The 27,610-nt window shown below is 48.4% G+C and overlaps 1 protein-coding gene across 3 annotated transcripts in view; it reads right to left on the bottom strand.

Moving 5' to 3' along the window:
- IGDCC4 (immunoglobulin superfamily DCC subclass member 4) overlaps window positions 1–27,610 on the bottom strand; it is an 83,439-nt gene that overhangs the window by 29,112 nt on the left and 26,717 nt on the right. For all 3 annotated transcript variants that reach the window (XR_010347503.1, XM_064388706.1, XM_064388707.1), the window contains exons 2-4: window positions 25,197–25,526; window positions 18,805–18,946; window positions 13,671–13,804 (exon numbers count right to left, since the gene is read on the bottom strand). Coding sequence is in view for 2 of the 3 variants with exons in the window: in XM_064388706.1 (XP_064244776.1) it covers window positions 13,671–13,804; window positions 18,805–18,946; window positions 25,197–25,526 (606 nt within the window). In the remaining variant the exon portion in view is untranslated. The remainder of the gene's footprint in view (window positions 1–13,670; window positions 13,805–18,804; window positions 18,947–25,196; window positions 25,527–27,610) is intronic.

Here is a 27,610-nt window from a genome sequence, read left to right on the forward strand (position 1 = left end):
AACTCCAGCTCCAGTTCAACAAAGCACTAAAATCCACAAGTAATCATTAGTCGTGCACTGAGAAGAACTGAGCACAGGGACTTCAGTGAGGCCCAGCTTGATGGGTGAGGCAGCTCTGCACATCGTTAATGTGAGGTCTCTATCCCATATGGCACAGGGGGATGAGACAACACTGGAGGAAGAACAAGGACAAGCAGCTTTCCAGCCAGGATTTGGAAGGAAACACATGAAAGAACACCAGAAACAAAGGCAAAGTGTTTGACAGCAGCCATTGCAGGGAAGGCCACAGTGGTGGAAAGACACTGGAGAACCCAGTAAGTTGTGATGAGTGAGCTGGGGAAAGTAGTGCAAAGGAGCCAGGTGAGGAGCTGTTTTGTGCTTAGCAGGGCTGGATGTGGTCACACACCTCCACACAGCCCAGGCTCAGGCTCAGCTCACCCTGCACAGGGCTCAGCAAGCCCAAGATGCCCACCCTGGACATCAATCACTGCCTGCAGGACCACAGCAGCTTCTGAGGAAAAGGAGCAGGGCAGCAGCCAACACCACATATCCTGGGAGCAGGAATATCTATGGTAGGACGTCCATCCTACCCTGGGAGTGAGATTCTGTACCCAACACCACTGGCTGCCACATACCTGCTGGGCAGGACATGGCTGAGGCACGTCTGTGTGCAAAAAGCTGTCTTTTTCTGCACTGCTGGGGGAAAAATAAATCTAGAGTAAAAAAAAAAATAGCACCAGCCAGATGGTAATATATTCCCTGCCAGATTTCCAAGCAGCTTTCTCTACCAAGCTTAGAGCAGAGAAAGAGAGAAAACTGCTCAAACCTGACTTAAACATTCATCTGTTCCATCAGGTGCATGGCCCCAGGTGTTGACTGGGAAAGCACTTTACAGGTTATAGAAGCTTCACCTGAAGGCACTTGTCCTGCATCACTTGGTCCCTGACAGCTGCCTGGTAGTGCTGTCAGTCAATAAGAGAGAGGTTTTACCTTAGTTCAGCCTTGAAAAATTGTTGGGAAAATATATTAGTCCAGGCCCCATATCTGATTACTACTGAAAATTATATTACAAACATAAACAGTTCTGCTTGCTTTCTCAGTGCATTCCTGGGTGTGTGCATGGATGAATGCCCCTTACACTTCTTGCACAAACACATTTCTCTCCAGCTTTGTATTCCATTGTGGGTGTCTCAGAGCAAGTCCACAAGTCAAGTTTCTCTTCAAACTGAGCTCCTTTGGAGGACATTTTCCCCTTGCCACCTCTCTAGGCTGGTTGGACACACCAGATCCAAGTTCACCCCTACAAACTGTGTTTCAGTGAGGAGTTCCCAAGGAAAGTACTCAGCTAACCAGGGAAACTTCCACACAGGGGATTCCAACACACATTGAAGAGTAAAACCAACGTGAGGCTTTTTGTCTCCACTGCCATTAAGACAATTTCAGGTCAAGAGGGAATTGTCAGAACCAAAGGAAAAAAAGAGCTGCAGTTTCCAAGACATCTTTCACTGCCTGAACAAAACAGGTCACTGAATGCACCTGCGCCATGCTGGCTGCTCTGGGGCATTAAAAGCTTTCACAGAGCTGCTATTTAAAACTTGGGCTTTGAGATTTCTCCCCCTCTGCCAGCTTTGTTTTGTCTCTCCAAGCAGCAGAGCTGCTCCAGGCAAAGGCTTTGCGCAGCCCAAGGCACAACCCATGGATTCACACCAAAACTCTCCATCACTGAAGCCTTTGTGGACTTTCTGCCCTTCTGAATCAGATGGATCCATTTTACCCCCTTTTCACATATAGGGTGCCAGGAATGGCTCTGGGATCACTGGGAGTAGTGCACAGAACTGAGGGGAATTCTCAGGGCACCGAAAGAGTTTGAGAATGCAGCGCTCTTCCTGCACAGTTCGTTAACCCCTGCAGAGGGAGACAACAAAGGTGCTACCACAGACCAAGAGCCCAGACTTACTGATCAGCTGCAGAAATATTTCGAAATACTGCCTGCAGTTTACTGTTTCCAAATGACTCACTACAGAGGACTTCTCAGTTTATGTGTTTTGTTACTTTCCTGCCACGAGACAGGGGAGTCAGGCCAAACCTGGGTGCTCCACTTTGTTGTACCACTGCTCTCACAGGCATCCCTCAGTGCCTGGAGCTGGGTTCAGGCACAGAGGAAATATAACAAAGCATTTATGATGATGTGTGTTATAAATCGAAAAGGAGGTGGGGAGGGAAGCACAGGGAACCTGTGAGTTAGTGGCCAGACACACCTCAGCACACTCCTGAGGCTGCCCAATCTCTGCAAATCCAATTGTATCATTTCACAGTGAAGGTGAACTCTCAGCAGGGATGTTAAGGGAGGCACCAAGGGGAGCTGATTGGGATAAAGCTCCAAATGTTTATTTGAGCTTATGGCTTGAGTTATAATATCCATCAGTGACTTCCATCTCCAAGAGTTCATAACTTGGCTCTGCCTCTAATGCATCCATAATTCAAGAACGATCCTCTCCCGCCTTCCTGCTCTTGTTAGTGCAGAGTATCAGCAAAGAATTCAGGCAGTGCAACAGGAGGAAAATGCTTTCTGTTCAGCCAATTTGTGATGGTCGTTTGCAGTGACAAGAGGATGACTTCTTGGATGGGAACTAACACCTCTCTCCCGATTCCATGAACACCCTGCCTTGGCAAAAGTGCTGGAAGGTTAAACATGACTTGCATGGCGACACATTCAGCTCTCAGCTGTCAGCAGGTCAAGATTTGGAGATCTCTGACAATCAAGCCACAATCTTCTGTTCTGCGAACTTTCTCACCCTCTCTGGAGGAGGAGCATGAAACCTTATTCATCTCTGTGAGCCTCCTCCGGGAATAGATCCTAGCACTGAGCAGCTGTTCATTAGAGAAAGTCAATGCTGTCACTGCTGTTATTCTGCAGACAATAAAGGAGCAAATTACCCATTGCAAAGCACACACCTTCAAAAATGCGGGCGCTGTGTTTGCAGAGCATGTCCTACTCCCACTCCCCAGCTCTCTCCCTTTTCCTGGATAACTCACAGACCTCCTGGACTGTTAGGGAAGAAGCTGACAGAAACCGTGGAGGAGAAAAACATCCTCCAGACTTGCCTTTCTCCTCCCTTTACACTGCCCTGGAAATTTATGTGTAATTTATTTCTACTTCAGGACGGGATAACTAGCATGTAAAATCTCTAGGCAAGACTCTCACCTGGCTGTATCCAAACACATGGAATATTTGCTTTCAGGGCAACATAAACAATGTCAGATTTCACAATTGAGTATGTTTAGCAATAGACATTTCTTCTTTTCTAACTGTTCTAACCTGAAAATGGCAGCTTTGTGAACAGGAAAGCAAAAAGAACTGGCAGAAGGGAGTTTTCATAAGTGACTAGGGAAGGTGAGTAGTGCCCTTTTAACACTCTAAATCAGGTGCTCCCAAGTGTCTTAAGTCAAAAACTGCCTCCTCTTACCCCCAAATGCAAGCACATATCATTTCTGAAACTTACCATTTACTTTTTGAGATTTTTCTTCCCATCTTTGCTATATCAGGGCCTGTGGCAGTTTGGATCCAAGTTTTCCTGATGGGCTGACTTCTGGTTACAAGATTAGGGACTCAATTCCTCAACTTTAGTGCTTCAGAACTCCTCCTCTGCAGCCTTTGGTCCCCAAGGCTTGCAGGATCTTTTAGGTGTGTGCCTCAGCAGAAACCACAGCACGGACAGTGCTTTGGTACTGGGATGCAAAGGTTGTCCCAGCACAATGTGCCAGCATCAGTGCTCACAGAAATGTTCCTTTCCTTTCCCTTCCCAGGCACCTGTGGAGTGTCTGGGTCAGCACACAAGTCATCCAGGAAGGGAGGCTGAAAAGGAACTTGGCTTCCATTGCTCAGTGTATTGGAGGAACAGGTTATTTCTGCCCAACAATACAGATGAGCTCAATAAATCAGTTTTGTATTGTCTTTTTACCTCACGTCTCCCAAACATTTTGTAAGAAATTATGCATTTGTCAATGCAAACATTGAACTGAAAAGCTGAACAGGGAAGAATTTATCTCCATGTTTTGGAATGTCTCTCTTTGGAGTCTCTCTTCCTCCTTACTAAGATGGTGCTGCAGCAGAGCAGTGACACATCCTGTCATCTTCAAAGCAGCACACAAAGAAACGTGGGATTAAAACACAGAAGTTCAATCATTTTTCAGTGCTATTAAAAGACCTCCACACACAGCACTTGTATCTCAAACTACGATCCCAAAATCCCCCAAGAAATGTCAGCAAACAGATCCTAAAATATATGGTCCAACCTACACACTACAAAACTTGCTCCTCTGCTCTTTGCATATATGTGAAAAACAGAGTATTTAACTGATTAAATACACTTCTCTAATTAAAACAAGATGCAGAGAGATTAATTAGTTCGGATGAGGAGTGTCCATTTACTACCTGGATGTACTCCTCAGATCACCACCTGCCACAGCTTCTGGGGTCTCTCCACAGAGTGTGGCAGGAGAAGCTGCTCTAGGAACAGCTTCTCAACAGCCTGTCCAACATTTTCCCCAGTTCCACGTCTGTGTCTGGAAGCCCTGGGAGGGAGCACATGGATCCCAGTCCAGACAAGCAAAGGGGCCATCAGGCAGTCCTCTTTCATTCCTCTCAACTTCTTTATACAGCTGACAGATTTCAGCTCAGAAATTAAATCCACTAATGTACTAGCTCAGCCACAAGCTGACACCCTGAACTCTCTGTAACCAGAAGCCCAGGAAGAGTGGCAGGTTTCCAGAAACTGCCTTGGATTTTTAGGGGAGCTCTTCCCCCATTCCCCAAATCCTTGATCCTCCAGGCTATGGAGTTTTGTACGTCCAGGGTACATTTAGCTCTGCTGCAAAGCAGTCGGAGTGTGCTTTGCCCACCACTCCAGCTCTTGTAAAGCTGTCAACATTGGCTCTCTGTTTGCGTACACGCATTTGGAACCGCTCCTCATCACGCCAAAAGGGACGGGAGCCAGCCAGACTGCACGACGCATTCCTGCTCGCTTCCCCAGAGCGCTTGGAAGCGCCTCCATTTGCACCGCTCCGCGCCGGAGCCAGGCTAAATAAACAGGAGGGGCTGCGCCGGCAGCTGCGGCCGGGCGGCCCCGCTGCACACAGCTCTGAGAACTGCGCCTCTTCTGCTTCTGCCAGGGTGGGACACTCAGGCCTTCAGGCATCTCAGTCCTCAGGAGCCTGAAGATGCATCACAGAGAGTTTCTGGGAGGCAGAAGCAGCAGCCCATGGAGCCGGAATGTGGCAGAGGCAATAGGAAACCCCAGCTCAGGGCACAGTGGATGCTGAGACCTAACAGAAAGACTGTGTTGGAACAGCATTGACAGTGTCATCATTTTAGGTAGTAACTACTGATTAATAAGCCTGTCTTGGCACATTTTCATAGACTTTTGTGCAAATTCCCTACAAGAATGTTACTCAGTGTGTAGAGGGAGTTTAGCCTCTAGATCAGGTGAGAGGCCAACAAGGAGAAGTGAAGAAAGGAGCAGAGGTACCTCAATGTCTCTGTGTGGAGAACAGCAGAGCAGCATCCCTGCCCTAACCCTAAGACCCAGACAGCTTATGTTGCTCAAGCTGAGACCTTAAAGCACTGCAAGCTCCAGCCATTCCCAGGCAGCTGCCAAGGCCGGGGACTAGAAAAACAAGGGCTGCAAGAGACTGTTTTGTAAAGTCTCCACTGCAACAGGAACCTCCACAGTACACCAGGAATGTCCCACGGCTGACAACCACTCAGGATGATGTCCCAGCTTCTGGTCCAGTGGCTCAAGACAGTCTCCCATGGTCTCTGTCACTAACTCACTGTGCTGCCCTGGGTACATCTCTCAGCATCTCTGGGACTCCATCTGCTCACAGTCCCTAACACAGCTATTCACAGAAGTGAAGGTGCAAAAGTAACACCCAGAGAGCATCAGAAGAGCCTTAACAAAAACCACAGTATCCATTATTTAAATATAAACACCCCCCAAATCAGTAAAGATGAGATGGTCCTGGGGACATAAGCTTGCCAGCCTCTGGGATTCAGCGGGAACACCCTTATGATATTTTAACCATCATTATACCAGTTCTCTTTGTCCTTATCCTAGGGCAGCACACCTCTTTCCAGAATGATACATGAGGAACTTCAAAGGAGAAAAAAAAAGCTGTAAGGCCTACTTTTTTTACTTCTTGCAGAGCAATAACACAGAAACATGGTCAACAGAAGACCATTCTGGCTCACAAGTCACCCTGAAACTCCTCCTTACCTTGCCTCAGTGACTGGAGCCATTTCACTCCAGTCACTTCCTCCTTGTGCTCTGAGGCTGATGTTTCCCAGGGGCTGACACCTATTTCACCAGACCTATTTACAATTCAGATTTATTTGTAATATCAGATCCATCTGCAATTCAGGCACATCCAGTGACAGCAGAGAGGGATGAGGCTGTAGGCTCTGGACCGTGCAGGAGGGCACAACCTGCTTCCTCTGTGACCACAGCTCCTGCTCTGCCCCGTTCCCTCTGCCACAGCAGCCATCCACTGTCCCAAGCGGCTTTGAAAAGAGGAACATTTTGGGAAGGGATCTTGCAGAGGGCTCTCCCTGATGCCAGGTACACAGAATGCTTCCCACAAGCGATGCTGCAAACACACAACACGCTGGGAGCCCACAGTAACACAGTCTGGCAGCAAAGTGAGACTGCCAACTTGGAAGGGAGAGAACTAAAAGCAGATGGATGCATCTGCATTCACTCAGGACAATGCAAATATGTTTTTCTAGGAAAAGTCCGGAAGAAAAGCTGACTTTCCATGGGGAAAGATCATCGCTGATATCCACAGATTCTGTCAAAGCCCTTTGCCTGGACATTTGCTGGGTGCCACAGAGAACCCTGATGTAAGGCTGTGCATTAAGACAGTGTTTGATAACCCCACCTGCCCCTTCTTATCCCATCCTTCCTCTCTCTTCCTGCTCCTCATTCTTGCCCACAATCCACTTGGCATTGCCCCCTGGCTGCACCAGAAACAGAGATGGGCAAGAACATCTCTGATATTGAAGGCAAACTCAGCTATGTTCTGAGCATTCCCTACCATCCAAGATATCCAAGTGAGGGCTCAGAGCCCAGCTCTGCTCCTGACTCAGCCTCCCCTGTGACCCTCCCACTCCTGTTCCTCAGCACCCGTGTAGGTAGGGGTGGGTCTTGCAGACAGGGACATGTCTGTCCCATGTCAAAAGTAATGGGATTAGACACCCCCCTGAGCTTTGCTGTGCCTCCAGACACTGCCAACATCCTCACTCCAGCTGCTGGACGCTGTCAGTGCCGGAGGGCACCACCAGCCCTCGACCTCAGAGAGCTGCTGAGGCACAGCTGTAACTCCAATGATTAATAATTAACTAGTGTCATCAGGAGCCCAGCCACATCAGCCTTCCTGTCCTGCAGCCCACTGCAAGCTGCTGACCTAATTACAGTCTCTATTCCTAGCTCCTTTCCAGCCTCCCCACGCAGTCACAGCCTGTCCCACATCCTCCAGGACAGGCTAGGTGTGATCTCTGTAGTGCAGATGTGCTGATGCACCACAGGATTGCACCACCACCAAGGGACTCTGAGGAGATCTGAATGGAGCCTACTGCTTAAACCCTGCTTCAGTCCAAGCCTTACCAAACACCAGCTGTTATTTCACAGTCTCAAGAATGCAGCAGACCTGAATTAGTAAGGGATGCATGTGGAGAACACCAGAGGACCATAAACCCCACCTGAATCCAGACATCCCTCATCTGCAGGAGCTGAAGGCAGAGTAACACACGAGCCTGGCCACATCTGACAGCTCTAAACGTCATGCACAGCTACCACTGCATGTGGATTAGACCAGTTTCCCCTTAGGACCTGGAAACAGCTCACCTATTCCCAGCTGTACATCCCTTGTTCTGCTCTATTATCCTTGACACCTCTGTTGCCACTCACTTCAGTGCCATCCCTGGGCTTCGCTGTTGTGCTTAATGGGAGGTGAGGGCTCTGCATTTTGTATCAAACCCTCTGTCACTGCGGGCTGCTGGAGCTGTCAGGAGAGTGGCACATCATAGCCCCATGGAACTTCACAGACAGCTGAGCTGGAACTCCCCTTGGGCTCCCAGAGCAGGCTGCTGACACTGGAGCTATGAGCAGCTTTCCCTCGGCAATGTGAGGGGTGTGATGCATCTTGGCCCTGTAGGAACCTCAGCCAAGCAGAGCTGTGTGGTTGGATGAGTGCCTGACACACATCTGCACCAGCCTTTCACAAGTTCCACCCAATATCTATGGGCTCAATCCTGTTCCACATGTACTTGAAACCCACCAGCAGTGACAGGCTCAATAAAGTGAGATGGAGTTAAAAGTTTACAGCTTGTTAGGCAGAAAGTCACTTCTAGCTTTAAAGATCTATTTACTAAGCAAGAAGTGTTGTGTACCTCCTCCTTGATCTTGCCATCCTCTGAATTCACACTTGCCATGGCTTGCTTAGCACCTTCTGCCACAGGCAGGAGCAACAGTGTTTTACAGAATCCATCAGATGAATTATGCAAACAGCTTCAGATACCTGCTTCCCAGGAAACCAGGGCTGAGAAACACTCGTAAACAGAGTCCTCATGGCTGAGCTATTGGGATGTCAAGTGGAGAGCAGTTCCCTGCTTAACTGCTAGTGAAGTGAGAGACCAGAGGGCAAAGGAAAACAGAAAGATGCTAAAAGGAGAGAGGGAAAAGTGACAGTTCTATGTCCTGCACACGAGGCACATGGACAGGAACATGGCAATTGCAGGTTGGAACTGGGATGTCTCCTTCTCCAGAGGTGATGCATCATTTGCTGATTATGCCAACAACTCACAGCAAAAATGCAATTGTGTTATCCCACCCCACACTTTCTCTCCCTACGCATGCCCACAACTCATGCCTCCCAGAAGAAGTGCACCATGCCCACACACAGCTGTGGACAGCCCTGCCACCACAACCACACAGGGCCCTGCTGCCCCTGCAATGGGTTCCTGCTGGAGGAAGACCACCCTAACCCAGGTGGGACCATCCCTCCACTGTGGTTAATGCTGCCCTTCACTGCTGCTGGCAGCACACACAGGATCAATGCAGACACACAGGACCAATGCCCAGCTGCGGTCAGGGAGGCCAGCCCAGAGCAGCACTGACCCAAATCCAAAGTTCCCTGGCCCCTGGCTGCCCCATACCTGTGCTGGAAGCCGCGAGGGGAGTGGAGCACGTGGCCAGGGCTCAGGCTGAGTGCCAAGCCAGCATCCAGCACGTCATTCGCACATGCAGGGACTGAAAATCCACTTGTGGTAACAGCACGTCTGTTTCCGCGAGGTGGTGGCCAACTGCGAGTGTTGCTCACTTCATCACCACCTTCCCCTCCATCCCTAAAGCTCATCCCAGTCAAGAGCTGTATTTTCCTACAGCCCTCTGGAGCAGGAACCACCCCCATCCCAGGCTCTGTGTCAGTACCTGCAAGCCACTGCAGCACAAACACCAAAAGAACAAAAAAACTGAAGGTGCTTCAGCTGCCTCCAAGCCCTGTCCCTGTTATCACATTCATACAAATATTTGGCTGAAAAATCCATTTCCTGGGACACTGCTGCAGCAAGCTGCTACAACTGTCAGCGTAAATGATGTTCTGCCAACGGCAATCTCGCAGTGTCATCTCTAATAACACGGCTCTAAATCCCAGCTCGCGGGGGATGTGCTCAGCTGCTGGGAGACTCCTCCGTGGCTCGCTCAGCCCAGACCTCCACCCACCACCACCCTGCTCTGTTCTCCAATTCCTGCATCATTGCAGCACAGGGAGATCCTGATTCTTGCCCATCTAGTTTAAGGCAAAGGTTTTTCCCGCACATGTCACAGCAGTCATGGCCACCCCACAGCACAGACCAGGAACTTGGTCCAGAGAACACGAGGAGGGGAAATCCCACACCCACACTGAGATACGTGTCCACACCTCACTCTCTATGTGCCCCAAGATGCCCTCCAGCACCAAATGCCCATAATCATTCTCCAGACTGACCCATCCCTTCCAAAAGGGCAACACCAAAGCTATTTATTGCATTATCCCTATTTACAGAAATTTAAACGTTGAGGAACTGGTTCTCCAGGAGTCCTGGCTCCCAGGGCCATTCTTTGACAATCCTTCTGCAATAACCAGTAAATATGAAAAGACACAAACACTGAGATCCACATGAAGGAGCTCTGGGGTCAGAACTTGCTTCTCCCACTCCAGTGGGAGAAAACTATTCTATACTAAAATTGCCAAGATTTTAAACTTTCTTTAGGTCACTCAGGAGACACCATACTGATTACACATACTCAAAGGGATTACAAAATAAGGAGAATGACAATTTTTTAAGATTCTCAATACTTTGCAACTAAAACTAATAGAATGAATTGCAGGGAACTGAAATTTGGGTTAGCTGTGGAGAAGAGAGATCCCAGCATTCATTCAATGGGGAAGATGCAAAGGAAATTAGGGGGAGCCACACTCCTTGCGATATTTGAAAACAGAATAGATCAAATATTTGTAAAAATCTACTGTTCTTGCAGCAGCACAGCTTCTGACTGTTATTTGTGCTATATTGTGCCAGTTGTGGGGCAAACACACAGCAAGAGGGAGTCCCTATTCCCTTGAAAACACACAAAGAGCAGGAATGTGCATGACACGGAGGGGGGAAGCGAAGTGACAGGCAAAGTGACCCACAGAGACCACACGTCATGTTCCCCAAGCCCTTCTGCTACTCTTCTTTTAGAGCTGCTTTATGAAGCATGGCAACACTTCCGTGTGTATGTCAAGAACCTGGGAACACGACCAGGACACACAAGGAATTAGTTCTTTATCTACAAGTTCAGAGTAGAGCCTGCTTCCAGAAAAAGGAGCTACAAGGAACAAGACACAGCTGACCCCAAGGAAAGGCAGCCTGCACAGCCAGGGCCTGGGAAAGCATCCCACAGGCAGCTCCTAATGCCCTTTTTGGCAGAGAGAGACACAGGGTTCATTCGTCACCTGTCCAGGTGAGGGGTGAAGGGACAGAGCTGCCAGATGTGTTTGGCACTCCGTCCACTGGGAAGCAGAGGAGATCCAAGGGGAAAACCCAAGCTATCCCTGTTTCAGCAGCAGGATCTGTTTCAGGGCTGTGTGACTGTATCCCTCTGCTCTCTTCCCTTCCAGCTCCAAACAACGCTTCCCCAGGGAAGGTCTGGAAATTTGCACCATGAAGTCTGCACAGCCAAAACATCTGCAGCCCGCCGCTCCTGCCCTGCCTGGCCACGGCCAGCATGTGCTCAGCCACAGGCACACAGCACAGCCCAAATCCCCCCCAGGACAGGGAAGTCACACTGCCCAGGGAAATGACACTTTTGGGGTTTTTCGACTGTGCAGATATGACAGAAAGGGGTCATGTTAATTGCTGTTTTTACTGGGAAAAGGCCTTTAATAAGGGAGAGGGAGCAATTCCCAGTCACTGTATAAGGAACAGGGAGGGAGGGGGGAGGAACAGGACAAATGGGCAGAAGAGCTATAGGGAAACTGATTCTTTTGCTATGCACAGCTCGTTCAAATCCAGCCCTGTCTGGAAGGCAGAGGCATGAACACAAAATGTTCCCAGACCTGATCCTTGGAAGCATTTGCATTATCACCAGCAAGACCCCAAAATCTACCAGAAGCACAGCCTCCAGCTTTATAACACAGCACTGCCAGTGCTGCCAGTGGGACAGTGGGTAAGGAGACACAAGGTCCCACTGCACAAACCTTTTCCAGGGGCCCTGGCAGTGCAGTGGCACTGAAAGGCTGGACTGTCACCTTATCTTGGCACAAAGGAGTCCCTTGCCAGTAGCAGGGAGGGAAGAAGCAGTTTGGTTGCTCCTGTCTGCAGACACACAGGAGTTTAGTCCCTGAAATTTCCAAATAAGCAACACTAAATAACTGTACTTCAGTCTATTGTTCTTTTGTTGTCTGTCTTTCAGTTTATTTTGGGTTTTTTCCCCCTAGAATTCTTTGTTTTGGTTTAGTTTGGTTTTATTTTTCACAATCAGGAAAGGATTTCTGCGTGACCAGTTCATTCCAACTATTATCAGCTGCTTCTGAACAGGGAGGAAAAGACTCCTCAAGCCAGTCCAGGCATCCAAAAATGTGCTCTGATGGTGAAGTGCTGAAACAAAAAAGGATCAATACCATGCCAGTCACTCATGGAGGAGTTTACAGCCTGCACAGGTCACTGCAGTTTCCCATCTGTCTCAGAGATACTTCTCCCCAATTATAAAAAACCCCAGAGATTTAACAGGCATGTTTTTCATCACTATCAGCTCAATCTGGTGAAAAACTCAACCTCACATATTTGTTTTAGCAGCCAGCGGGTGGTGTGGTGCTGCAGAAGAGAGATTTGGGTGAGAACTCCAGGCAGAAATCTGCTCGGGCCGGCTGGTGCTCCAGAAGGAACGTTTCCCATTTAACCTCTTCCATTGCCTCCATTTGCAAAGCAGATTAAACATTGCAGAGCTACAAGATGCAATTATGCAGAATGAGTTATGATGCCAAGGACATCAAATCCACCTTTGCAGCGTGATCGATATTAGTTATCAATAGCACACCAGAGCCAGCACAGAGCTGTCCCTGGAGCATGGAACTGCCCATAGGAAGTGCTCCCCTCAGTTCTGAGCTTCATTAAACACACAGAGGATCTGGCAGGGGCTGGCAATTAGATACAGAGCATTCAACCGCTCACGAATTCTCTGCAGATTCCACCCAGATTACCTCCATGACACAATCCATTGATCAGAGGTGTGTTCTCAGGCTCCACAGTTAATTACACTCCCTGCTGATGGATGAACAGCAAAGCCATTCCTGGGAAAATACATTGGGAGCAGAATGCCAAGCAACACAATCCTGAACAAAGATGAAAGCGGCTGGGAAGGATTTCAGAGCTTTCAAGGTTAAAGCTGCCTGCAAGATACACTGGGGTCAGCATGAACTGGAGACAGATGTGGCAAGGGGCACTGTCCCGAGAGAAGGGACAGCTCAGCCAGACTCCCAGCCCTGGTGAGTTTGTCCATTTGCAGGACGGGGATGATACAAAGCTGGGGAGGCAGCCAGGCATGCTGGGAAGGATGCTGGAGCCTGGAGACCCCACTGCACTCATGCTCTCAGCTATGTCCTCATGTCCAGACTTGCCCACTGCACTCTTGGCTTACAAAGGAAAATGCACTCAGAGGCTGAGGCCCAGACTGGGAGCTGAAGGACAGCTCACACCCAAAGCTTTGCTCCTGTATCACCATGAGAAATCCCCACCAGCTGGGGCTGTTCCCAAATACCACATAAAGATCTCTGGAGCTCAGCAGAGCACCAGCAATACGGACACAAAACATAAGTTGGATGTCACTGTGCTCAGCCTCCTCTGGAGCAAATGGGCTATCTCATCCCTTCTAATCACCCCAGAGCACAAAGGAGTCATCCCAACAGTCTCCTTATCCCATCACCAGCAAAGAGAAACCTTTCATGAATTGTTTCTCTGCAAGCTTTAACCAAAGCTGTGCACAGCCACACCAGGAGGGGAGATGGTCACTGGTATTTGAGCCCAGCTCCCCCACCACACACAATGGTTACCTGGCAGAGCTGCACCTAGCCAAGAGGCTGCTGGCAGCACTCACCTTTCACCACGCTGAGGGTGGCATCGTTGCTGTAGCGCTTTCGGGCGGCGTTGGTTGCCACGCAGTGGTAAATCCCAGCATCACTCTCCTGCACATCCACGATTTGGAGGACACCATTGGGAAGAGTTATAAACCTGAGTAACCAAAAGGAAGAGTGTGAGACAGGCTATGCCTTACCCCAGATATCCATCACCACAAAGCCCTTTCATCCCTTCCTTTTCTCCTGAAAAATCTCTCATGTGCAGGTCCTGGTAACGACAGCGGAATGGGATCAGGGAACTTCTGAGCAACCCAGCCCATGGTTCTCAAAAGGCAGCAGGTAGAGACCTATCCATCACCTTGGAGTCTTCCAAATGCAAAAGCTGCTTTTGGGAGACCAGACTAACAGGACTTTCCTTACACAAACCAACTGCCTAGTACAAACCAACTCCATACATTTTTACATTCACATTTGTAAATGTCCCCAAGCTTGAGCACATGCTACAGCCATTTTCAGCACTTGCTTTTTACAAAGGTTTGGTTGCCAGACAAAAAACACACTGCAAAGAAGTCTGAACATCATCTTTTTCTTGCTGCACCTCAAGTACACGAAAAGGGACCAGTTGATACACAGCTGCACCTCCACGGGCCACAGCAGCCATGACACAGCCACCTGAACCTGCATAATTTCTGGGTTGTAGTGGCTCCTTTCCTTCTTCCACAAGTTTCTGGCTTTCACAAGGTGACAAACTTACAGCTGGGCATTCAGTATCCTCTGACTTGCCCATGGGATGCTACTGGGAAACACTTGCACAGAGTGAAATGGCTACACTGCTCACGACATGAACACAATCCTTGCTGCATTACACTGAACAAAGCAGATGATTAGCAATTAGCATAAAAGTAGGAGCAGGCTGTCAGCATCTCCATTTTGTGCCTGGATTCCTAGATGGCAGCCTCTTTATTCTTGAATGCAAGGCGCAAAGCCTACGTGATCCTTTTTAATTATATATGAGATCCATTTTTAATTGCAAGCCTCTATAAACAGAGCTGCCGAGGTTTGACAGGCAGCTCTGGGTTATCAGTCTTCATTATGAAGAGGACACATTCAAAGGCAATTGCTAAGGGGAGGGATGGCAGCTATTCCACAGGAACAGCACAAAGGCAAGTTACAACCATGAATGCCAGTCCTGCCATCCACAAAGATCACAGTAAGTCAAACTGTGGTTCTCCAGGTGCTGAGACAGCTGGAGTGCCATGAGCAAGGATCATGGAGCCAGGAAGACCATGAGACAGGTCACTCATCCTGCATTCAAGCTATGGTCACCAGCAGCATGCCTGCTCCTGCAGACATTTATCCTAAATCTGCACTCATGGAAACACCTCCCTTGCCCTAAGCAGTCTGCTCCAGAGACAAATATCCTTGCTGTGAGTCCTGCATCGCTCAGCTACTGCATGATTTGAGCTCATCATGTCTTGTCCTCTTTACAGGGGATGAAGAAGGAAGAGCTTCAAGTGACCATTATGTCTCCACTGACACAATCCTACAGCCTGATTCATGGACACTCTGGCTGAAGCTTTCCACGTACACAAAAGCAATGTCTTACATCCCTAAAGCTACAGTCCTGCTACTTACAAAGACATTTTGCTCAGGATCAAGCTCCAAAAGACCTCAGAGGAGGTGATACCCAAAAGCCCTCATCAGGATGCCTCATCAGGACTTGGGAGCAGGATGACAAATATTTGCATCCTCTCAGCTCCGTGGAGGAAAAGCCTCCCACTGCGATAATATTTATTTTTGTCGTGCATCTGCTATTTGAGTCTGTAATTAATATCAACATATTTCAAACACCAGGCAAGGCATCTCCCAGCCACAAAAAGACACTTCAGTGATGTATCACAGATTCACTGAGGCTAGGACAGACCTCTGGTCTCTGGCCTTTCTTCTCTCACAGGAGGGTCACTATACCAGGGCATTCAGAACCCAGCTTCTCTTGAGGGCACAAAACAAGCCACTGTGTCTCTAAAGAGAACAGGAGCTGGAAACAAGGGAGTTGAATGGGGAGACATCATCAAAAGAGCTCGAGACAGTCCCCTCAGCACCAGTGGTAGAGATCTACTCAGTGCAGTACATCCTGTTGGGAAAATATGGCAGTGGTGAAGATAGCTCTGCTCGGGAAGCAAGGAGGGAAGAAAAGCAGGATTTCTCTATCCACCATTTATCCCAGCTGCTCACAAAGCCTCCAGCTCTTCAGGGTCCCAGCAGCCCTGAACTAGAAGCCTTCAGGCAGCCTGCAAGAGCATTTGCTCCATCCCCAGGCTCCCTGCAAGGAAATTTGCCTGATGACTCAGAGCAGACAGTTGTCGATGCTTTTCTTCCACACAAAGCGCAAATCTTTTTGTCTGCTCACCTTCACCAAGGATTAAGCAGGAAACAAAAACTAAAGGACAGACAGGCAAAGGCTCTGGGAGCAACAGAAGCACTGGAACCTTGGCAGTCCCAGGAGTTTTTCTATTGATAGCTGCAGTGTCAGGATCTCAGAGAAGCTTGCCTCAATGGGGGCGAAAGGCAAGCCCCCACCTGGATTACACTGAAGGACAGCACACTCAGAGCAGGGCCAGCTACCAGGGCTCCAAAGGCAGCAAGAACAACAGGGCACACTCACAGAGCCCTTCCCCTCCCTGACAGCACTGAGGGGCCCAGGGCTGCTCACCAGGACAGTGCCCAAGAGCTGAAATCAAGCCACTGCCTTGTGTCCAAACCCTGCAACCCTACAGCTCAGAGAACATCCTAGCATTAACAGCGCTATTCCCTTTCTTACCTTCTCCCTAGTAAATTGCCAGCACACCCCACCTTCAGCCTTTTGAAGGTGCCTAGGAGAGCCCAAAGCTGTCCTGAGTACAGTGAGGAACCTGCAGCTCTGTTGTAGCCTCAGTTTGGAAGCCCTTTTGTGCACAGCTCCAGAGTCCTGTACACGAACGTGAGCCATGTCCAGGCATTCCTGACACAGCACAGACATAAACTCCACACACAGATAAAACCCTCACTGAGCCAAAATGTGGAAAAATACACTGTGATTGCAGAGCATGTGGTCTGTAGGTTATGGATTTGCTGTGCAGACCTCCAAAGACCTCCAGTTCCCAGCAAGTGCTCATCTTGTCTCTAGAGAAAATAAACAGAATTTTGGAGTCTGATGTGAAACCCAGCCAGGACCTAAACCAGAGATTGGGCCAAGAGATGTTCCACACACCCCAAATCAACTGCAATCTAGAGAAATCCTGTGAGCCACCTTTCAGCAGCTGCTGCAGATTTAAGACTGTGTTTACTCAACGTGCTTCAGAGCCAGAACTGCAAAATAATCTGTGCCTTACTCACATAGGTAATTTAGATTTTTGTCCTGAAGAGGGACAGGAAAGTTATTCCAAAACCACCAGTCAGCACTTTGGTACCCTTTAGATTGTTTAAATACTTTTTTAAGATCAGCTCTCAGTACCTTTGAGGTGGCACCATGCTAGAATCTGCATCCAGGGGCAAAGGCTGAAAAGAGTAAGGCCAAAGGTAAGAACAACAAAGAAAGGTGGAGGGGGAAGACTTAAAGAGAGGGGGAAAGGAAGAAAAGAGAGGGGAAAAGGAAAAGCAAGAAAAGGGAAAAGCAATGTGAGTTTAACATGAGTATTCTATCCCTCTTAAACTACAAACACTGATGTAGGAGCACTACTCCAGTCCCTGAGCCTGATTTTGCACGCCCTCCCAGCCCTGCTATTCTGGAGTATGAATTCATCACCCTGACACCTGCCCAGCCAAAGGGTTGCATTTTCACAGGCTCATCCCACGTGTGCACAGGAGGGAGCCCACAGTAATCAGGCCAGCCTGAGATCCCATCCTTAGGCACAATGCAGGGAGGATAACAGAGAGCCCTGGTTGGCAGCCAACATTTCCTGGAATTCACTTAATTCCTTCGAAAGCCGGTTATATTAAATCCAACAACAACTAGACAACAACAAAAAAAGCAAATCCTTCTGAAAAAGCATATTAGCTAGAACATGATTTAAAAAGCAAGATCTGCAGACAGAGATTATGGCCTGGCTTTTAGAAGGAAAACAATTTTCAGGCTGCCTGTGATGAAAGCAATCTCTGCACAAGTAATTTCACAATATCCATCGAGCTGTCTCATTAAAAAGCCATTGTATCTATGACACACTTCTCCCTGCAATCCCTTATTTTCTGGGGTTTTTTCCCTTCTTTTTTTATTAATTTTTTTATCAACAGCCTCCTATGAACTTTTAGATGCCACACTCCAGACTCAAGGATATAAGTGGGTATTCTTATAGAAATAGCCACTGCTTCAAAAGTATTTCTAAACTTCCCCCCCAACACCTCCCCCCTTTTTCCTCTTCTGCCACTTGCATTAACTTCTCCAGGAGGGAAACACCTCCTTCTGAAGAACAGAAAAGGAGTTTTTAAGAACTAAAGGACAATTCAGTTACTGATCCCCTGCAGAAGTGATGTCTACAGACAAACAGCCAGCTAATGGTTTATCCCCTCCTCTGTAACTGACTTTCATGAAGGAAAAAGTATCATACTTCAGGACTCTCCTCTTTTATCCAGAAAAAGAAAATTCAGCATCTTTTACTAGATAGTGTCTAAACATGGGAGTAAGACAAAGGGAAAGACCTCCCATTAAAACCACAGCCAAAATCAAAGAAAATCCACATAATGGAGTTCAGTTGGGTACGCCCAGGTCAATTCTCCTCACCCCAGACCCCAATAACCCAACGAATTCCATGCCATTTCACACAAGAGGACAAGCCAAAGCAGTCCATGCCTTGCCCTGCCCCATCCTGGGCACACAGGCCTTTTCAGGGTGCAGATTCTGCAGTGTAATAACTAGCGCAGTATCAAGAGCTGTTTTTCCTTTGTGGTTTGAATATATGGGGGAAAGTTCATTTTATTTAGATATTTATGGACCTTTCTTCCTCAGTCCCTTGAATACCTCCTCTTATATCACTTAGTTATCAGGTCCAAACCTGGTATCGCTTCTCTATCACCTCTCTGCTCATTCTACCATTTTACAGAATGATTTCCACATCCTAAATGGTCAGGTTTTGCTTTGCTCTTTTTCAAGCTGACCCAAGGAAGGAAGCAGGGAATCACCTGGGCTCTGCTGGAACAGCTTCATGGTCCTTCTCCCAGGTGATGACAGGGGAGGGCAGCCCCTCGATCCGGCACTCAAATCTGGCCATGCCATTTTCTTCCACTGTCTGCGACTCCGGCTGCTGGAAAAAGCGTGATAATGCTGGGGAAAGAAGGGAAGGAAAGTTAATAACTCAGTGTTTCTGCTGAGAAATGCAAATCTGTTACGATGTATGAGCTGAGAGAAAGGCTTTTCTCTCCTGAAGACAACCTGAAATGTAATTCCTCCCTTTCCTGTGCTCCTGCAGACCCTCAGCAACCCTTACAACAGTAACTGAAAGGTTTCAATGTGTAAATTTGCTTCTTGCCTCATTTTCTACCTTAAGGCAACAGTGTGAGAGAAAGGCAGGCAATTTGGCAGCTTCAGCAGTTACCTTCCTAAATTGCTTCCTTGTATGTTCACTTGCTCCATTTGGGAAGGACACAGAATGAGAAACAGAGGGGAAATGCCACAACCCCAGAGATGAGAATTTATCCCTTGCCTTGTAGCATTCCTGCAGTCACAGGAAATTAAAACAAGGCAAGAGGAAGAACAAGCCAGATGTCAAGTTACACAAAACAACTGCCCACAGACTGGCAGTGCTGGAGACCAGAGACAGAGTCCATAAGAGTTTTGACCCTCCTTCTCCTACCTGCAAAAACCAACTTCATCCTATTCAAGCAAATGGGAAGCAGCCAAGGGGATCCAGACACCCTGCTAAGAGGAGGATGGATTTCATACATGTCAGGATACTTCTTTGCTCTCCAAGGCTCCCCTCTCTCTACATATCTCTTTCCATAGTAAAGAGGCTGAACTGCTTTGGAGACAAAGCACTGAGGTTTGGAATTGCTCTTGGACCACAATCCACAGCTGCCTCATCTTCCAACCTTTCCATGCACACAGCAAAACCCTGCAGCAGAAATCCTCCCCCAGGGCTGTCAGCATCTGTCCTACCAACAGCATAACCCGAAGGCATCTCAGTCACAGGCAGGGTTTTCAATATTCATGCAGGTTCCTGGATGGGGGCAGAAAGCCCCCAGAAGAACTGGCTTCTGCTTTATCCATCTCTGCTAAACTGTCTTTGCTGTGAAACCCACCCTGCTGGACAAATCCATCCAACAATGCTCTAACACAAGTACCAGAAACCCCAAACGTGGAACGAGAAACATAAATTTCAGCCAAAATACCACACTTGAATGCTGGGCTGAGCACAGCACTGTGCTCAGAAGGACCCTGAGTGACCTCCTGGCCCTCCAACACAATTATGTGCTTGTCTCACCACTGCTTTCCAAGAATATCCATCATTGCTTTGGATTTTGTAGGACTCCAGACTTGAAGTTTTTCTTTCTATCTCTCACACACACAAACATCCATGCACACATATACATGCCTTATTGCAGTGTGTGCTTGAGAAAGTATGTACAGTTGGGAAAATGAAATGCTTTTGCGTGACCCATTTAACCTCGGCATATTCTCAGCTGTCATTAGTGTTTTTCTTTAATTTAAATAGTTATCACATGTTTCAAGCAACTCATTGCTCTCCGCAGCAGCTACAGACCAAATTCTCCCACCAGCTGTCTGCCACGTTTTAGTTTTTCAATTCAATACAAATGGAAAGGAAAATGTTTTCTTGGACAAATTTGAAAAATACATTAATATGTAAGGCCTTAATTCAGCCAACTGCTTTAGTGTTCTCAAATATACACTGCAGACCACTTCACCACAGAATAATTTTTACAAATTACAAAACCTTTTAAGCTCATGTTAATAAAACTTGCTGAATCCAAGAGTTTAAAAGAAAATCCATCAAATGCCAGCGCATATTCAGGATGGCACCATCAAAACAAGCTTCTCCTGTGACAGCAGATACCCTTAATCCTCTTTCCCATTATCCTCTTCTCATCCTACAGGTGTCAATGAGAATATGTTGGCAGGCTCTGGAGGGCCATGTACTCAGGAAGATCATGACAGGAGGCAGGAATCCTAAAAAATGAAATTTGTTGGCATTTCTGTTCCCTCCATCTCATGCAGTGTGACTGGTCTTTCTGCTGTTCATTATTAAGTGATGTCATCTTGGTGTGCAAAAGGTGACAGAGCCTCCTGGGCTCCCTAGCTTACCAGGCAATAACCTGTCCTGGTTATTTGTGGCTATCACCTGCCAGATCTGGTCCTGCAAGCTTTAAATTCCCAGCTCAGAACCAAATCCTGCCCTTCACCTCCACCCAGCCCTATCTGCCCACTGTGAATGGTTCTTCAAAAGCCAAGAAAAGCACCCCTGACAGAACCCCACTAGGATGTGGAGGAATGTGACCAAACAGTGACCCTGATCAGGGAGCATGGTGTCCCTCTTGCTCGGAGCACAAAGGAACAGCCACGCTTCCCAAGGGGAGTCACAGCTCCTGGCAAAGCCATGGCAGGCTGAGAGCTCTTGGTGGCTGGGGGTTCTACCATGGCAATGCCCAGAAACCATCTCAGAACTCTTCAGAGTGGGGTGGGCTTCAGAGGCTGAGCAGCTCCATCATATTCCTTTCACAGCACGAGGTTAGGGATAGTGGGGATAGGGATGGCCTGGAAAAAAATCACCCCTGCAAGCTCTGAAAGAAGCAGCCTGCAGAGTCCTCCATGAAGGAGGGGACAGGGAACTTCAACTGGGATCTTCTGAGCACAGAAAGTAATACCAAATCAAAGCAAGAGAAGTGAAAAAGTTCCTTTGATGCAGAACTGAGCAAGACCCCTGGATGTCAGCCCTGAAAGGGTCAGGCAGAGACAGACTTGCTGGCTGGGCTCATCATTGCTCCACAAGCATCTGCACCAGCTTGGGGCCAACACCACAGCATGTTGTGATCCCTCGTGCTCCTCCTCTCTCATCCTCAGGAGCACCAGGGTGGAATGATAAGGCAGGGCACGTACAGCACCTCTAGTGTGACTCAGAGCTGTGCTGCCAACAGCTGCTGCTGGGAGGAAAAAGAATCAGGCAAGGGAGGAGAGGACTGGAGAGCAGGTCCTGTCACTTGGACACGCTGCACGGACGCGCGTGCAGGTCACAGCAAGTGCAGGACAGGCTCCAACACACTGCTCACCCTGGGGCCACAGGATCCTTGGAGGGGCTGTGCTCCTCCCACAAACAAATTCTGGGCAGAAGAATTCTACTGCTGCAGAAGTGCTGCAAAGTGAGAGGATTTCCCACAGGGAGGCAGCGAAAGGAGATGCTTGAGGGGGAAAGGCAAACAAAGACGACACATACTCAACATTATTTTCAACTTCTCAGCTAAGGTTTAGCTTGCAAAGCCATCCTGAGCCACAAAACCTCCCAGCCCCGTTGCACTGATTATCCTGAACACCTTAATAGGCCACTCAGTAAAAAATTACCCACTGCAGGTGAGAAGGTGAAGAGCATTACAGCAAATTGCCCTCAGCGACAGCCGAAGCACGGGGCTCTGCACCTCCAGGAGTGGGGCAGGCAGCTCCCTCCCCACTGACATGTTAAACCCAGCTGGAGCCAAGCCGTGTGTGCCAAGGCTTTTAGCCTGAGCCCAGGGGTGACTGCAGGATGGTGAAACACAGCACCCTCCCCCTCTCCCAGCAGCGTGATCCGTGCAGGAGGCTGTGGGCTTGGAAAGGCTGCCAGCCAGCAACACTACACCCCAGGCAGAAAATGCAGTCTATGCAAGGAATTCAGCCTTCTGAAAGGGGCTCGCTGCTCTCTCCCACAGCGCTTTGCCCCCAGACTCTCCGTGTGCTCGTCCTCTTTGTACCTTCTACAATTACTGGAGGTATTTCCAAGGTGGGGGCAATATCAGCCCCCATTCACATCTCATACACCACCCAAGCCACCCCTCTCTGAACGAGTCACCTCTGAACAGGCTGGGGGTGGAAGGGGAACACGCTAAAAAAGTCGTGGGAGCAATTTGCCACGGCCCCCCCGGCACGGCGCAGGCACAGCCAGCACAGTGCTGTCTGCAGGGCCATATGGCAGCACAGGACTGCTCCTGCTCTCCACAGGAGCCAGCTCCCCACCTACCCAAAACAGCATCTAAATCCACATCTAAAGTCATGCATGGTCCAAAGCCATGCATTCATCTACAGGAAGTTCTTCTGCCCAGTGTGGCTCTGCCTACAGTCCCTGGCCTTCACTCACCTATGCCCCTAATTCACAAAATAAATAGGATAAAATCTATAAAATAAATCCTTAAAGTAAGAACAAATCCTAGGCTGCTGTTTCTCAAATCCCAGACACGCAGGGCGCCACAGAGAAGACACACTGTCCGTGTGGAGAGAGGATGATGAGAGATCCTGTGTGTTAATTCCTGCTGTGGCCTGTCCCTCCAGGTGCAGGAACACTCCAAATCTCCCCCGTGCTCCCTGCCAGCAGCCACGAGATGCTGGCCCATCCCCTCCAGGCACAGCAAACGTCTTCATCTGACAGTCACAATTACTGTAATTTTCTACAACCGCCCTTGCACAAAATGTTTAAGCTAAATTAAAAGCTTTAACAAATCTTCATCAATGTAGTTATTAACAGGTAGAAAGCTACACCTTCCCACAACTAAAATAATTTCCATGTGGGAGCACGTGGAGCTCAGGAAAACCTGCAAACCAAATGTATCAGCCTGAGCAGCTGCTTGTTTAACAGGCACACAGGAGCCCTCACAGCCTTGCTCCTCCCCATTTGCCATGGCCATCACTGCCACAGCCCTGCATGGGAACCCTTTTCCAGGGAAGAAAAGGACCTGCAGGTCAGAAGGACAAGCTCATGGTAGGAATAACACATCCCACCTGATGAACAGGTTTTCTTCTACTGGCCTGTCCTGATTAGCAGTCCCCAAGGCAATCAGCACAAAGAATAAGTCCATCCACTCCATCCAGCTTTGGATAGATAGTGTTCAGTGGCAGGGGAAAAAATGAAAAAACCCAAGCCTTTACAATCCTCACTTGCTCCAGCTGAATGCTAATGGAGCAAGTGCTTTTGCCCAGCCCTCGGAACAAATCGAAGCGAGAGATGTGTTTCATTAATCAATTCTCTCACTGCTCCCTGCTCAGAAATGGATATGTTATGTCAGGTGCATGTGTGTGCCACGGAAGCAGCATTTTTCCTGTGCACATGGTAATAAAAGGAGACATACGAGTACACACAAGGAAAATTTCCCTGAAATTTCCCATTTTTGGGACAAATACTGAAGGGGATGGAGAGAGGCATCACATTTATGCTCCTCTGGAAAAATCCAGAAGGAGAGAAGGGCAATTTAAGTCAGCCTCTCCATTTTGAGATGTCTCCACTGTTCTAACTCGTAAGACACCAAACAATAAACCCAGGACCATAAAAGAGACACAGCCCATTGCCACTGGGCAAGAGACACAGCACACACTTCAATATAAGTCAGCCCTAAAAGGGAATAAATATATCCTAACTCAGACTGTCTGGGACTGAGGCAGGAGCACCTAAATAAATCCATCTGGACTAATGACAGCTCCTCCCAAACAATACCTGGGTGCAAGATCCCTGACTGCATGCTAAATATTTTCTGAGCAGAAAAGGAGGACATGTTGCAAAGGTCAAAGATTTTCCCCTCATCTGGCAAAGCTTCACCAGAGTTCTGGTTTCTACAGCACAGTGCACACAGACTGAAACACTCCCTTGGCAAACCTGGATGGCCCTGTCTGGGGTACCAGAGCCTAAAAACATCCCAATGTAAAGGGGGTGTCAGGACATCATCTCTGCACCTTCACCCCCCACAACTCCCATGGTGTGCCTATGCAGCTGTTTTTAGCAACACAAGTCACTGTACTAGAGAGAAGTGTTGCTGTATTTGCATTATTTTCTAGCCTCACCTATTTGGCAGGTCAAGGAATCATTTATTTGCACTCACTTAAAATAGCACCCAGGAGCCAAGCCTGAACAGAAAGGAATTTTATTCTTGAACTCTGTGCAGAGATTCAGCGGTTCAGATCTTGGAGTGTCCTTCTCAATCCAAACAAAATCTGCTCTGAAGAACCCTTTCTTTCATCTCTTCCATACACAGAGATATTCACTACACCTCCAGACACCTCCACAGCCACCTCTCCAAGCACAGGGTGCTGCAATCCAGGCTATGAAGTTCTCCGCAAAAACAAGCACTGTCTTTTGGAGAGAGGAGGGTCCTGTTTTTAATTCATAGCTGATGGCACTTACCTCAGAGAGTTACACAGGATGTTAACAGTGGGATAACAGGAAGACACCACTTCTTATTTGTGGACTATCCCCAGTCCCATCTATACATCATTATTATGATTTTATTTCACAGACATTTTATCTCAAGCTCCTGGGGAAGCAGATTTCTGTATAAGTACCAGGAGGGGAAGGAAAGCAAATGAACAAAACCCCCAGAACACTTACTTGAAAATCTGACTGCAGCTGTTTGACTGGTGACAGTCCCTAGGGAGGTGTGAGACACGCAGGAGTAATTGCCCTCAGCACCATCCCTCTCAGGGTATTTACTGTCCTTTGCCACAGCCTGGGATGAGATGAAGAGCGATCCATTTGGAAGCACATGGAGATGTTCTTGCTCCACTAATGGAAACCCATTCTTCTTCCATGTGATATTGATCACTTGCTCAACAGGGGTCAGGTTACAGTCCAAAATCACCACTTGGTTTGGCTCCAGTATCACCTTTGCAGGACCAGCACTACAGCTCAGCTCCACAGAATCCCCTTCTGAGAGCCTCCCTGCAAAGAAAAGACAGTGTTGCAGTGGGGGTTACTTTCCTCGAGTTAATCACATCCCAGTTTCACACAGTGAAGGAACCATGGCTGGAGGTACCTGGTGAAATTCAGCCCTGTCGGGAGACCAGCACAGTCCATGACTCCTGTGCACTGCATTCTCCATGCCCCATCCCTGTGGCTGTACAACCTGCACCATTTCTGCCACTCTCAGTGGGCCCAGCAGCCACCCCTGCTGTCCACATTTGTTTCCATGCTGGACTCAAGCAGAAAGCAGCTGGAAGAAGGTGAAGAGGTGGTAACAGTAAGAGCAAGCACAGAAGATGCAGTAAGGGTCCCAACCTTCCATGGCTGCCTGTGGCAGGCTTCCCTCTCACCTGCACATCAGAGCCTCCTCCGAGGCTAATAAACGAGACAATTAAGTGCAAGGAAAAGTATCCAAGCCCCATGTGGCACTCCAATGCCACCCCAATGACCACAACCTAGTTAGAGCAGCTCTCTCCCTTACTGGCAGTCCAGCTCAAGTCCAGCTAGGAAAGCAGCAACTCCCACTGATGTTCATGTTCTGGGAAACACATTTCAAAGGAAAGACAATAAAAGAACAGTTAAAAACATGACCTGCTGTCTCTGAGCATTTTATCCCACCTAGGTGAATCCCGAGTGAGAAGGGATGGATGCATTTCCCTCACTAGAAAAGGATATTCCAATTGTTAGCAGGCAGTACCCAGCACGTGCCCTTAGGCAACCTTCCTGCTGCAGCCAGAGGCCAGAGCAGTGACCAGCAACAAGCTCAGCTGAACAGATCTTGGTCTGGCCGACTTCCAAACCCACGTACTCGAGGGGGCTCCACCTCTGAAACAATGCTCAGCATTTCCTACAAGAATATTGCCATTAATAAAATGCATTTGCCGTTAGAGTTCTCCAGAGACACTAAGTCAATGTTAGCTGGCAGCGCTGCTTCCACACACCAGCAATTTCAATCTCTGCTGTGCTCAAACCATCACCATCCACTCTTTTTATGGCTCTGCTCCAAATTATTTTGTCACTGCTCCAATCAGAAATGTTTCCTGCCTCTATAACAAGTTTATCAACACTGGATATGAACCACATGGCTCCCTGCCCGTCTCCTATCGCAGAAGGCTACAGATTAATTTTATAGGAATTCAAACACCCTATTAAACCTGCTACTACCTACTGCTGATAAAAGGGCTGCACTTTAAAAAGAGTGTGTGTTAAGCATGCAATTAGGGCAATGACACGCAAAATTACATATGCAGGGAGATGGAATTATTTCAAGGCGTGTGCTGGAAACCGCAGGTGCCCCTGGAAGGAAGGGCCTAACCCTGTCCCCATGTGTGGCCAATTTGGTGCCCACAGGGATGGGAACTTGTCAGGTTTGTCATTGCTGCTGGGGTCTACAACAACCACTGAGAACGTGGTGTGGGCCAGCTCTGTCCCTTCAGTGACGAGGAGGCCACACAAGAACCCTGCCTGCTGATTGCCATTGTTATGGGACAGAACAGACTCCTCTGTCACCTTCACTAGGACATCCAGGGGGCAATCTCCCAAAGAGGAATTCAGCAGGGTACAGAGATGCCCATGTCACAGTCAGCACTGTACTCTGTGACTAAGGGGCAGCCACTGCCAACACAGAGCTACCTGCAAGTCTTTGGATTTAGGGTTTTCCCACATGGATGCTTCCACCATGCTGCTATCTCACACTCTGAAGGGAGAAAGCACAAGCAGAAGCAGCAGACATCCCTGAGCTCCACTGTGTAGACACCACAATAGAGTTCCTAGATTTGTAAGCCAGCACAGCCCTGGCAGGACCAGGTCAGGCAAATGTCACCAAGTGCCCTCCTGCAGGGCAATTCTGCCCCCTCATGTCTCCTAGGGCAGACTGGTCCTTTGAGGATCACAGCAAGCTACAGAACTCAGTGGTTCCCCAGGATAATAGATGGTTCCCAGGGGAACATGAAGCTGAAAGGCTGCCCTGGATGTACTGGAAAGACACTGCCTCTGGAAGCCTTTCATGCAAGACAGCTGGTAATAAAAAACTGTACAAGTAATGAGAAATTTAGTGCACAAAA

Source organism: Passer domesticus, chromosome 14, assembly GCF_036417665.1.
Source record: "Passer domesticus isolate bPasDom1 chromosome 14, bPasDom1.hap1, whole genome shotgun sequence".
Taxonomy (NCBI): Eukaryota; Metazoa; Chordata; class Aves; order Passeriformes; family Passeridae; genus Passer; species Passer domesticus.